The 12,154-nt window shown below is 48.5% G+C and overlaps 1 protein-coding gene across 2 annotated transcripts in view; it reads right to left on the reverse strand.

The window, feature by feature from the left end:
• Window positions 1–12,154, reverse strand: part of VAV3 (vav guanine nucleotide exchange factor 3) — a 170,352-nt gene that overhangs the window by 88,543 nt on the left and 69,655 nt on the right. For both annotated transcript variants that reach the window (XM_079761402.1, XM_079761401.1), the window contains exons 14-15: window positions 10,064–10,196; window positions 9,586–9,695 (exon numbers count right to left, since the gene is read on the reverse strand). In XM_079761402.1, coding sequence (XP_079617528.1) covers window positions 9,586–9,695; window positions 10,064–10,196 — 243 coding nt within the window. The remainder of the gene's footprint in view (window positions 1–9,585; window positions 9,696–10,063; window positions 10,197–12,154) is intronic.

Here is a 12,154-nt window from a genome sequence, read left to right on the forward strand (position 1 = left end):
AAAAGCTTCTGCCCAGCAAAGGAAACCATCAACCAAACAAAAAGAGAGCCCACTGTGTGGGAGAACGTATTTGGCAATGATACATGTGATAAAGGGTTAATATCCAAAATATATAAGGAACTCATACAACTTAACAAAAGAAGGCACACAATCCAATTAAAAAATGGGCAAATGACCTAGACACTTCTCCAAAGTGGACATACAGAAGGCCAAGAGACATATGAAGAAAATGCTCAAAGTCACTGATCATCAGAGAGATGCAAATTAAAACGACAATGAGGTATCACCTCACACCTGTCAGAATGGCTACCATCAACAAATCAACAAGTGACAAGTATTGGTGAGGATGTGGAGAAAAGGGAACACTAGTGCACTGCTGGTGGGAATGCAGACTGGTACAGCCACTGTGGAGAACAGTATGGAGTTTCCTCACAAAATTAAACATGGAACTGCCACTTGACCCAGTGCGCCCACTTCTAGGAACCCAAAACACCAATCAGAAAGAATGTATGCACCCTATGTTCACAGCAGCATTGTTTACCATAGCTAAGAACTAGAAACAGCCCAAGTGCCCATCAGCAGATGAGTGGATAGAAAGCTGTGGTACATTTACACCAGGGAATACTATGCAGCAGTAAAAAAGAAGAATCTCTTACCCTTTGAGACAACATGGAGGGACCTGGAGAGTGTGATACTAAGTGAAATAAGTCAGTCAGAGAAAGACAAGCATCACATGATCTCACTCAGATGTGGAATCTAATGAACAAAATAAACTGATGAACAGAGTGGATCCAGAGCCATGGAAGCATGGAACAGACTGACGAATCTCAGAGGGAAGGCGGGGGAGGGTGGGTGGGTGGGAGGTAATCAACCAAGGACCTTGTATACACATATGCATAATCTATGGACACAGACAATGGGGTGGTGAGGGCCTGGGGCTGGGGGTGGGGCGCAGGCTGGAGGGGGTCAATGGGGGGAAAGGGGAACACATGTAATACTTTCAACAATAAAGTATTATTTTTAAAAAGATGAAAATAACGCTTGGGGACCCCGCTGACTGTGCCTGGGGCCCAGGCTGGCACTGCTGTCCCTGGCCTTGCGCACGCTTTCCTAGCTGGTTCTTAGCTAAGCAGTCTTTGCTTCTGGCATGAGCCCGTGCGAGCGGCTAAGGAGTCCCTGCTGGGCCTTTCCCTCAGGACAGCTGATATGGGGACGATCTGTGTTGGACACAGGCCCACATGTCTACCCATACAGTTACATGAACCAAACACGCTCACAGGCATGACTCTCCTCACCAGTTTTCTTTCGGAGAGAACCTAGATTCGGAGCTGCAGAGGCCAGGGGCAAAGCCCACCCTCACCTCGGCCCCTGTCCAGGGGAGATGAATCCGCAGGCTGTGGACTGACGCCCACGGACGGGCCTCTCAGCCTTGCTGCCTGAGGTCACGCTGTCTCTAGAGGAACTCACCGAAAGCGGAGTGATGATTTCTCTCCTCTCGGGGCTGCCCTTCATGAGCGGGTTCCTTTCCCATAAAACCGGGGCGTCTACCTTTCTCCCCTCTCCCTGTCCGGGGCCCAGGGGCCGTGGGGTGGAGGAGGCCATCGCCCCCAGCCTCCCCCAGTGGTGATGAGCAGTCGGGCCGCTACCCCACCAGCCCTTTGGCCTCCCAGGTGTGTTTTCACTGGGCGCGCCTGAGCCCGAGTCCTCGATTCTGGCATGAAGCCTTGCCGCTGCAGATCGAGTGAAATCCAAAGCAAATTAGAAAGTTAATTAAACTCCTTGCTTGTTCAATTGTTGAATGTGTTGCACAGCCCAACCTGGCCATTCTATAGTCAATGACAATAAAACTCCCCTTAGATGGAGTTTATTGGGGGTTCAAATGGCTCGACAGGGTACTGATGCTTTCAGAGAACCCTGGCTTGGTGGCATTTCAGCGTAAGAGACTGGGTGTTGCAGCATGAGGTTCGTACTGACTCAGGACACGGACACCGTCTGAGTGCGCGGAGCCTGCAGGCGGCCCCAGGGCTCCTGTTTAACTGAAAGTACGGTGGGCGAGCTGGCCATTTTGAACGTATCACCAGAGAGGGTGACCATCTGAATATGGGACTGCTGGGGAAATAGTCAAATATTAATTGTAGATGTTTATTAGCAGATTGTTTGCAATTGGGTTTTAGATTCATTTGGAAACTGAGAATTCACACTTACGTAAAATTGCCAATAAACCCGACTTCATAAAGGGGTTTGGAGTCAAGTGTCTAATGACTAGGGAAGCGCTGGTAATCGCTGGAACCATCTGGAGGAAAGGGAAGGCAGTGAGGATGAAATGAAAGCTTAAGGAGTCTGAGGTGTCACTGTGTGGACCTTAGTCATCATCCCAGAAACAGAGCAGGAAACCAAACAGAAGAGACGTTTCCGTGGAGTTCCACGTGGGGGGGGGGGGGCGCAGGAGGAACAAAACAAGGAAGGACCCCGGTCCTACCACTGACTGCCCACGCGACCCACGCAGGTCTGAGTCCGTCTCCGGGACTTGGCAGCCATTCATCGGTTAAAAGGGCGGCGGGGTGGAAAATGTTGGTGATCTTTTTTTTCTTTCTTTCTTTCTTGCAGCCTCTTTCTTGAATGTGTGGAAGGCTTGTGAATGGCAAGAGAAGTTGGAGGAAGTGCAGAAGCTAATTCTGATACAAAAATAATAGTGCAAGTTTATTCTCCTTTCTGTCTACCCAACAGTTAGGACATTTTTCTCTTGTGCTTTTCAAGAGAAAAGCTGTCTCTTTGGGTTCTCAAAAGTACATCAGACAGCTATTACCGTGTGTGTGTGTGTGTGTGTGTGTGTGTGTGTGTGTGTGTTTAGAAGAATGTGTGTGGATGTACAGACCAGACAACGATATGTGTGGTCCCTCTGGGAAGATTAAGGCCTTCATGCCCTACAGGTGATTGCTCCGCTTTGAATTCTGTGTACCTGTTCTGTAAACCATCAGGAAAATTTAATAAGCCTTATTCTGTCTGTGGAAGTAGAATGATGATTAAATAATACAGAAAATTAGCTTAATTATAATGAACGCATTACTTACATTCAAAATCATAACAAAAATAAAATTGATAGTCTATGCCCATCTAGTCGAACATACCATCTTTTGTGGGGGTTTTTTGTAATTTGAGTCTTTAGTAATAGAAGAATACACAAAGCCATCTAGGAGACCAAAAACAATGAGATAAATGCAGAAAATCAGCCTCAGTCACTGCGTAGTATACTTTCCTTATCAGACAAGCTAAGACTTATTACCACCAAATGCTTATTTTTGGAATAATCTGTGAACATACCGTCTCGCAAAGCCAAAGGAACTGGCTGAGAACCCTCGATCAAAAAGCACACAGAATGGGTGATCCAGGAGGCTTTCTGATGACTAGTTTTTACTGAGGAGGGCTTTTCCATATTAAACACCTAATAAGCCGAAGTATTGTTATGTAGAGAATGGATTGATTACTTTAATCCAGCAATTTTCACCCGGTGTGCAGCAAGAATTTTTAAAACACGCAATCCCTGTCCGTTTAGACAGGGGCACTGACCTCTTTTCCCTTAGATTGTCAAATTAAAAAATCACAACGGCCAACACAACAAAAAGTTATACCTATTTTTTGTCATATTGGAAAGATATATGTTTTTTGGTGTGCCATAGAATTGTAGTAAATGGTTAATTGTGCCAGGAGAAGAAAAAGCTGAAAATCACTGCTTTAAATCAGTGACTTCGTCTGACAGTTCTGAAACTGCAATGAACCAAGCGGCCAGTAGTAGGCAGCACTGTTCCAAGAAACATGCCCCTTGGGGCCAGAGCACCGAAGCAGGGAGAATTCTTGTAGCCTGTGTGAGGACCAGACCTAAGTCGAATTTAATCCAGTTCTGCTTTGTAGTGACTTATCTTGTGGGAGCCACTTCTTTTTTGGAATAGATTGATGGATTTTTTCTGTTTGCATCTTCCTCTTACACTTTCCCTCATTGGAAGCAGAAATACTTGGCAAATATCAGAGCTCAAGTTTTTAAATGACCATTGATTTTTTCCCCCCACAGCCTTGATGGTAGGCTGTCCACCCATCATCATCTATGTCTGAGATAGAGATACTGACAGCACAATATTAAAATCTTTTGTTAGAGAATTTGTTTTCATCCAACGATAACCTCTATTCAAAGGTTTGTGCTTGCCTTCATTTGTTAGAACTGCTATTTAAAAGTACTTCCATACAGTCCGGCTGGCGTGGCTCAGTGACTGAGTATCAACCCATGAACCAGGAGGTCACGGTTCAATTCCTGGTCAGGGCACATGTCCAGGTTTTGGGCTTGATCCCCAGTAGGGGGTGTGCAGGAGGCAGCCGATCAATGCTTCTCTCTCTCTCTAAAAAAATAAAATAAATAATCTTTATTTAAAAAGTCTTCTTATTCTATTACCCACTTTCTTTATTTCATATTTTACCCAACTTTGCCTTATTTCTGGGACAGTTAAAGAAACTGTCTGATGCTCTAGGTCAGCGATTTTAGAGCGGTGTGCCGCAGGAATTTTTAAAACATGCAGTCTCTGATTCTTTAGTCGGGGCACTGACCTCTTTTCCCTTAAATCCAAGGCGGAGAAACCTTCTTTCTGCCAAGGGCCATTTGGGTATTTATAACATCATTCTCGGGCCACACAAAATTATCCACTTAAAAATTAGCCTGCTGTATTTGGTCAAACATTTAATTAACTCGCCCCTAAAGCCTGGGCAGGGCCAGACCATATACTCTCTCGGGCCTTATGTGGCCCACGGGCCAGACATTCCCCACCCCTGGTTTAGATGGTCAAGTAAAAGCATGACAGCAGCCAACACAACAATAGCCATCCGGTGTGGATGAATCAAAGTTGTGGCTCTTTTTTGGTCAGATCTGCAAAGAATGCAGCTGGGTGTGCGCGGAACTGTAGTAACCAGTGTGTGCGGGCCACGAGACGAGAAAGGCTGAACGCCGCTGCTCTAGCTCCTCGTCACAACGAAAAGGAAAAGGAAACTGACCCCAGCTTTAGACAAAGGGCTGGAGGCCAGCTGCTGATTCCAACATCTTCGTGGATGAAGAAAAGGCTGGGACCTGAGACCCCCAACTCTACCGCAAAGACACAGCCCTGACCTTGGCCATGTTTGCCGAAATGCTCCTGTGATGGCTGGCTTCCTGAGCTTTCACGTGGGTAAGACAATGTCCACTGATTTGAATCTCACAGAATTCATGAAAACACGCTGGAGAGGAGGGGTCGGGGACACACATCCACAGCTTCCTAACCATATTGTGAACGCTGATCGCTGTGGGCCAGCGGTCGGCAAACTGAGACTCGCGAGCCGTGGTTTGCCGCTCTGTTGACTAATGAGTTTGCCGACCACTGCTGTAGGCGCTCGCAGCCACATTCTCTGACATCGTGGAAACTAGCTGAAGTTAATAAAAAAATAGTTGCCAGGCTACTTCACAGATCACCGAGTGAACGGAAAGCCCATTTGGAAACAAGTAAGAATAAGTGACGTGTACCAACCGTCTCCTAAACACTGAAATAGTCGCCAGAGCAGGGTCCCCAGGACGGCAGCTCTCAGCAGCTGTCCCAACAACCTCCCCAGTAAAAATAAACTGCAGCCCGGCCGGCGGGGCTCAGTGGCTGAGCATCTACCTATGAACCAAGAGGTCACGGTTCGATTCCGGGTCAGGGCACAGGCCCGGGTCGTGGGCTCCATCCCCAGTGTGGGGCGTGCAGGAGGCAGTCGATCCATGATTCTCTCTCATCCCTGATGTTTCTCTCTCTCTCCCTCTCCCTTCCTCTCTGAAATCAATAAGAACATATTTTAAAATAAAAATAAAACAAACACCCCTCTCCTGCCCTATCCCAGCGGGTCGCCGCTGCTTTCCCTTTGCTCGGCCTGTCCTGGGAGCTTCGCCAGCGGCTCTCTGCGCACCTCACCGCTGGAGGACGTTATGGCCGAAGAGGACAGGGCACGTGGCTCCTGAGCAGGGAGGTGTCCTTGGAGAGACAGGGGCTGAGGTTCAGGTCGCCTCGGGGGAGAGGACCTGTGTCACTGGGTCCTTCCTGTGTGCTCGCTGGGGTCTTTTTCCATGTTCTAAATTTAGAGCTGTGATCCCGCCTTAAAGGTGATTTGCAATTTTTTTTAAGATAAAAGTGATCCAACCACCCTATAACCAGCAGAACGGCCATCTTCTCTACATAGAACCGGCGAGCATGGCATCGGCCTTAGAGTATCACCTCCCTCGGTTCCTCACCGTCCTCCCCAACGCCGCCCTCTCCTTCCCAGCATCCGCTCCTCAAAGCATCAACGCAACACCCCAGGATGTCCTCCGAGGGCTCGGGGGCCCGTGCCAATGCTAACGGGGCTGAAGAAGCCGGCTGGGGAGCCCCCCAAGGTCACTGCTTCTCATGGGGCCTCCTGAGCACGACAGGGTGTCTTCGTTTCCCTTTATTCTTATAGAGTGGGAATACCAGCACTACAGATAATGGGATTAAAATAGCAAAACGTGAACCGTGGGTGACGTCTTAAGCTTCAGGACTTACTAGATTATTCCATTTTTCTGAGCGCAACACAAGCGAGGTCTCGCTCCCCTGCCAAGGGGGATGCGTGGCTTTCCCGCCGAGCGAGCTTCAAAGAAGAGGGGCGGGAGGAAATAATGGAGCATCCCGATGCTTGAACACAGCCCTGAGCAGTGTGATTTGGCCAGACACGGCCTAATCCCTGCAGGTAGGAGCCCTCAAGGTCACCTTTGAGCGATTCTCAAAAAAAAAGAGACGTCCACCCTCTGGCCACCTGCCTGGGCGGCCCACGGACCTCGGAATGGCAGCCACTTCCACGGACGTTTCACTGTCCGGTGGAGGTGCTGGGCAAAGGCTCACAGACTGAGAATCCCAGCTGCCCTGCGTGTGCCCAGCCCTTCCCCGGGGCGGAGCACTGTAAGCCACTCTACTCCCATCCGCACACGCCTGTAGGAGCCACTGAGGGAGGCCGACTACCCCCCTCTCTCCCCCTCCCAGTCAGACCACCTCGATGCTTAGCCAGGCACGGTCCCGCCTGGAATGAAGACCACATCTCCCAGGCTCTCTTGTCGGTGTGGCCACGTGGCCGAGTTCTGGCCAGTATGATGCAGCAACGTTTGTGGCATTTCTGCAAAGGATCTGAAATGTGAGGACCCTCCTGTCACCTGGCACGTGGATTCCATGGCTGGGACTCCAGCAGCCGCCTTGGACGACAAGGTGACCAACCTCGGGGCTAGAAGCCGAATGCTGATCACGGCACAGCAGGAAGACTGAGCCCGGGTCCCTGAGATACCCAAGACAGCCACCACGCCACCCTCGTCCACCCACCCAGACTCTTCACCTGAGAGAGACATACCACCCATCTCTCTTTTTAAATAGCTTTTTCTCTTTTAAGGGTATGTATTTGTTGATTTCAGAGAGGAAGGGAGAGGGAGATGGAGAGATAGAAATATCAATGATGAGAGAGAATCAATGATCGGCTGCCTCCTGCACACCCCACTGGGGATCGAGCCCTCAACCTGAGCATGTGCCCTGACAGGGAATCGAACTATGACCTCCTGGTTCATAGGTTGATGCTCAACCACTGAGCCACGCTGGCCAGGCCATAACCACCCACCTTGTCGAGTCTTATATGCAGTGTTTAGCTGCTTGACCTCCGGCGACTGAACAAAATACAGGGTGGGGCCAAAGGAGACTTATAGTAGTGAGTGCCCAAACCCAGGATTTCTTCTTTATTCCTATTTATTAATTACTGATTATTGTCCACAGGAACAACTGCAAACCTACTTTTGCCTCGCCCTAGCACACAGGCCAAGTCCCTATGTCTGCTCTGGGCAAGAAACGTAACTGCCCCCCGCTGCACAAATCCCTCTGCTCACCTAACGGTGCCACGTTTGCACAAGACCCCGGAGAAGACACAGCCTCGCGTCTTCCCCAAGAAGTAAAGGCGCAAGCTCGGCGCTGCCTTTGCACGTCAGCCCAGCATCCCGCCACTCCCGTCCCACCACTGACGCAGGCGCCCTCTGCCACCTGAAACCTCTCTAAGAAGCACACGAGGTCTACGATTCGGCCTGGGCAGACGTCCCTGAGGGCACCACTCGTGCCCCAAACCAAAGGGGTCTGCAGTACAGCCACTGCGTGAAGGCCCACAGCTATAACCGCTTTTGTTTCATTAGTGCCATAAAAGACAGTAAATCGCAAGGCCTGGAGGAGTGTCCTGGGGGGTGCCCTCTAGTGTTAGAAGTCCCCACGGTAGAGCCCTGGGATCCTAAATACAGAACCATGTTCATAAGGCGGTAACCACAGGTCTGCTACTGGGGACACCACGCGCCCGTGGGGCTGTCTGGCCAGCCCTCTGCCTGACCATACGCTCTGCAGGTCAAATCACTCTTGTCCCTGTTTTACAGAGGAGGAAACTGAGGCTCTGAGGCATTAGGTAACTTGGCTGAGACTCTGCAACCAGCTCGTGATGGTGATTATCGCTGAATCCAGAATAGTCTATAAGCTTTAAAATATTTTACCTGCACAATCCTATCACTGCAGAACTACAATAAAACAATCTAATCCCGCCTCCATTTTATATAAACAGGGGCATTTCTTAAAACAAAGCAAAGAAAAAGAGCACAGAAAAAGGACCTGATGGAATTGGTCTGCAAATGGTAAGAAATGCTAGAATACAAACGAAGCAGATCACGCAAGTGTGGGTGTCTTTTCTTAGTTCCACCTTTGCTGACAGTTTCCATTTCAGGGTGACCTGTGTGTTTCCATAGCCAGGTCATAACCCATAAGCATCAAGACGGGAAGGAGCTCCCCCCTCCCGCACCCCCCGAATGGCTGGTTCTTATGTAATTACATCTCCCCACGCCCTTCCTTTGGGAGCAGGTCTGAATTATTCCCACCTCTTTGTTGAGCTGCGCCTTTAATCAAAGGAAAGAGCCTGAAAGAAGCCAGGCTCTGAAAGCCTTCATTCAATGCGCGCAGCAGTTTCTCCGGGACCCAAACAATAAGTGAGTTCACGACAAACAGGTGGGAGGGGTCAATCTTCCTGTTCAAAACAAAACGCGTGCATGGGTGTGTATGTGTGTGCATGGGTGTGTATGTGTGTGCATGGGTGTGTATGTGTGTGTATGTGTATATGTGTGTGCATGGGTGTGTATGTGTGTGCATGGGTGTGCATGGGTGTATATGTGTGTGCATGTGTTTGGGGGGGAGTAATTTCTATTCCATTTAAAAAATGCATATATATTAAAAACATGGTAATAACATTAAAAGTTTGTCATTAGAATAATTCTTCCCGTGGGTGCTGGAAGCTGAAGAATTAAGATATGCCCAGGAGAAAAATTCAAACAGAAGGCCAGAGCTCCCTCTTGCTTTTCCTTGAAGAAGTTCACCCAGACCTCTCCTCGGAGACCGAGGTCGCCAAGCAGAGAGCCAGCAGCACGGGCTCCTGCCTGCGTCCCCGCGGCCTCTGCACACGGGCCACGTTATTCGGAAGAGAGGGAAGCGGTAGGGAAGAAGCACTTTTAAAAGGAGAAATACTCACAAAGCCATTTCAAACTGTTCCAGCCATTTTTTCTTTAAATCTTTTGTTTTGCAATAAAATTCTAACCCATTGTGTCCTTGGGTATGGATGAGGTAGAAGCCATAAGACCACTGTTAAAATTAATATTCCTCAGGTTAATACGGATCATGCATGAGTAACATCACGTTCCCAAATTCACTACACCACCACCATCACCATCCACGGGCCTCTCGCAACGTTAAACTGTGACCCATCAAGACCCCCGCAGTCAACGTCACATCCACAACCATTTCTATGCCACATGCGTCGGACCGCCTTGGTCACCAGCATTTGGGATGAGCCCATCAGCTGTGACACGGTCCCACTCTTTCCCCTGATCAACTTCCAGAAACAGAAACTCCTGAATCGATGCGTTCCCCCTCCCGGGAATGGATGAGCCCATTTTCCTTGAACGTTCCAAGTGCTGAGTAAACCACAGTTATAATCTCCCATAATTCACCTTCTTGTTTTCTTTATCCGTTGTAGGATTGTTGGCTATTTTGTACTGCTGAAGATCTATTATCTCCTTCATTTCATAGTTGTCACCTTTTCTTTTACATACAATCACTGCCAAGTCGAATAAGAAGATGTGCCTGAGAGAGAGAGAGAGAGAGAGAGAGAGAGAGAGAGAGAGAGAAGCTGATGTAAGACGGTTTGGAAGCACGTGTTAGTTCTTCCCTCATAAACTGAATTAAACCAAACACACGTTTCCCTCTGAGGTGAGGACAATGGCAGCGCTGCACTTCGGAAAGGGTGAACTGTGAGCACCGGACCCTTCACTGCCCGTCACTGAACGAGTGGCCTCGCTGTAGCTGTTTCCTTATTTAAAAACAGGAAAAACGTCTTCATTTGTGTGTTTGTTTTGTTTTGTTTTTTGTTCATCCTCACCTGAGGATATTTTCCCATTGGTTTTTCAGGGAGAGTGGGAGAGAGAGGGAAAGACAGAGAGAAACATCGATGTGAAACACATTGATTGGTTGCCTCCTGCACGAGCCCCAACCAGGGTCTGGGCCAGGGAGGAACCTGCAACCAAGATACATGCCCTTGACCAGAACAGAACCCGGGACCCTTTGGTCCACAGGCTGAGGCTCTATCCACTGAGCCAAACCAGCTAGGGCAAAAAGAGAAAAAAAGAAAGAAAAATTTTAATAAGAACAACAGGCACACTCAACATAGCTATAAGAAACAACTGAGCCAGGCCAGTGTGGTTCAGTGGTTGAGCATTGACCCATGAACCAGGAGTCAGGGTTCGATTCCCAGTCAGGGCACATGTCTGGGGTTGCGGGCTCGATCCCCAGTAGGGGGCATGCAGGAGCAGCTAATCAATGACTCTCATGAATTATTGATGTTTTCATCTCTCTCCCTTTCCCTTTCTCTCTCTGAAATCAGTAAACATATATTTTTTAAAAGAAACAATTGAGATTAGCCATAAAAAGTGTTGCCCTTGAACAATTACTTTTGTTTTAGTTTAAAAGCTAACCATTTACAGAATAACATGAATGAAAACAACGGCAATTAACTTCTACTGATGTTATTAGGATCAGCCCGAATGCCTTTCACCAAGATGACTGACACAATTTAAACCCCCATGGCCATCTGGGGAGCTAGGTATTAGTACTGTCATTTACTGTGGAGGAAACTGAGGATTGGGGAGTTCATTTGCTGAAGGTCATGCTACCAGTGAGGTGCTGAGCGGGCTCCCACCTGGCCCAGCTGTGGGCCCGTGCTCTTACCCTGCAGGCTGCTCCTCGTGGTTATAGGCAGGAGCCACCTGAACCACCCCAAGAGGCACATGAGCAAAGCGCAAACTAGAGAAAACTATGGTTAAGTTTACATGCTGCTATTTCTCTTCTTTCTTATTAAAAACAACGTACCTGAGGAGAAAAACTATCATCCCATCACCCAATACCAATGCTTGTACCTTTCGATAACTCTCTGTGATTTATACGCACACATTTTTGAAACTATGATAATGATACATTCGTGCAGCGTTAACACTTGGGTCACTTTCAAAGCCTATTTTCCTGGAGATGCTAAAAGGATGTGTGTCTCCGGGAAGCTACCTGTAGAGCCTGGGTATCAGGCGGAAGCAAGAGCTGATGCTGCCCCCTGCTGGCTGGCTTTCTCATCTGCAAAGGTTCCAGGAAAGGGCCATTTCAACCAAGTGATAATCACATATAGTTTGGGACACCAGGCCAAGCTTACTCATCTCCAAGGACTCCACCTACGAATTCCCCTCCAGAAGGGCTCACTCACGCAATGATCCTCCTCAAACATCTTCCTTCGGACATTTGGTATTATTTTTTTGTTATTTTAAAATGTAGACTCAAGAAATGAAACAACTGTGTGTGATGGTAGTTAGCTGTGCTGTGGTGCCTCTCTCTCCTCTCAGTGTCAGGTGTACTTCCTTTTACCCCGGCTGCCATCCTCTAGCTGCCATTTCCTATTAGGAACTTAGACAAATCAACAGACGCCAAGCAGAGGGGACACCACCTGACGGATGTACATGAGGGACGTTTAGGAAACGGAGGCTGGTCGCCCCTCGGCTTCT

The sequence above is a fragment of the Cnephaeus nilssonii genome (genome assembly GCF_951640355.1).
Source record: "Cnephaeus nilssonii genome assembly, chromosome: 21".
NCBI lineage: Eukaryota > Metazoa > Chordata > Mammalia > Chiroptera > Vespertilionidae > Cnephaeus > Cnephaeus nilssonii.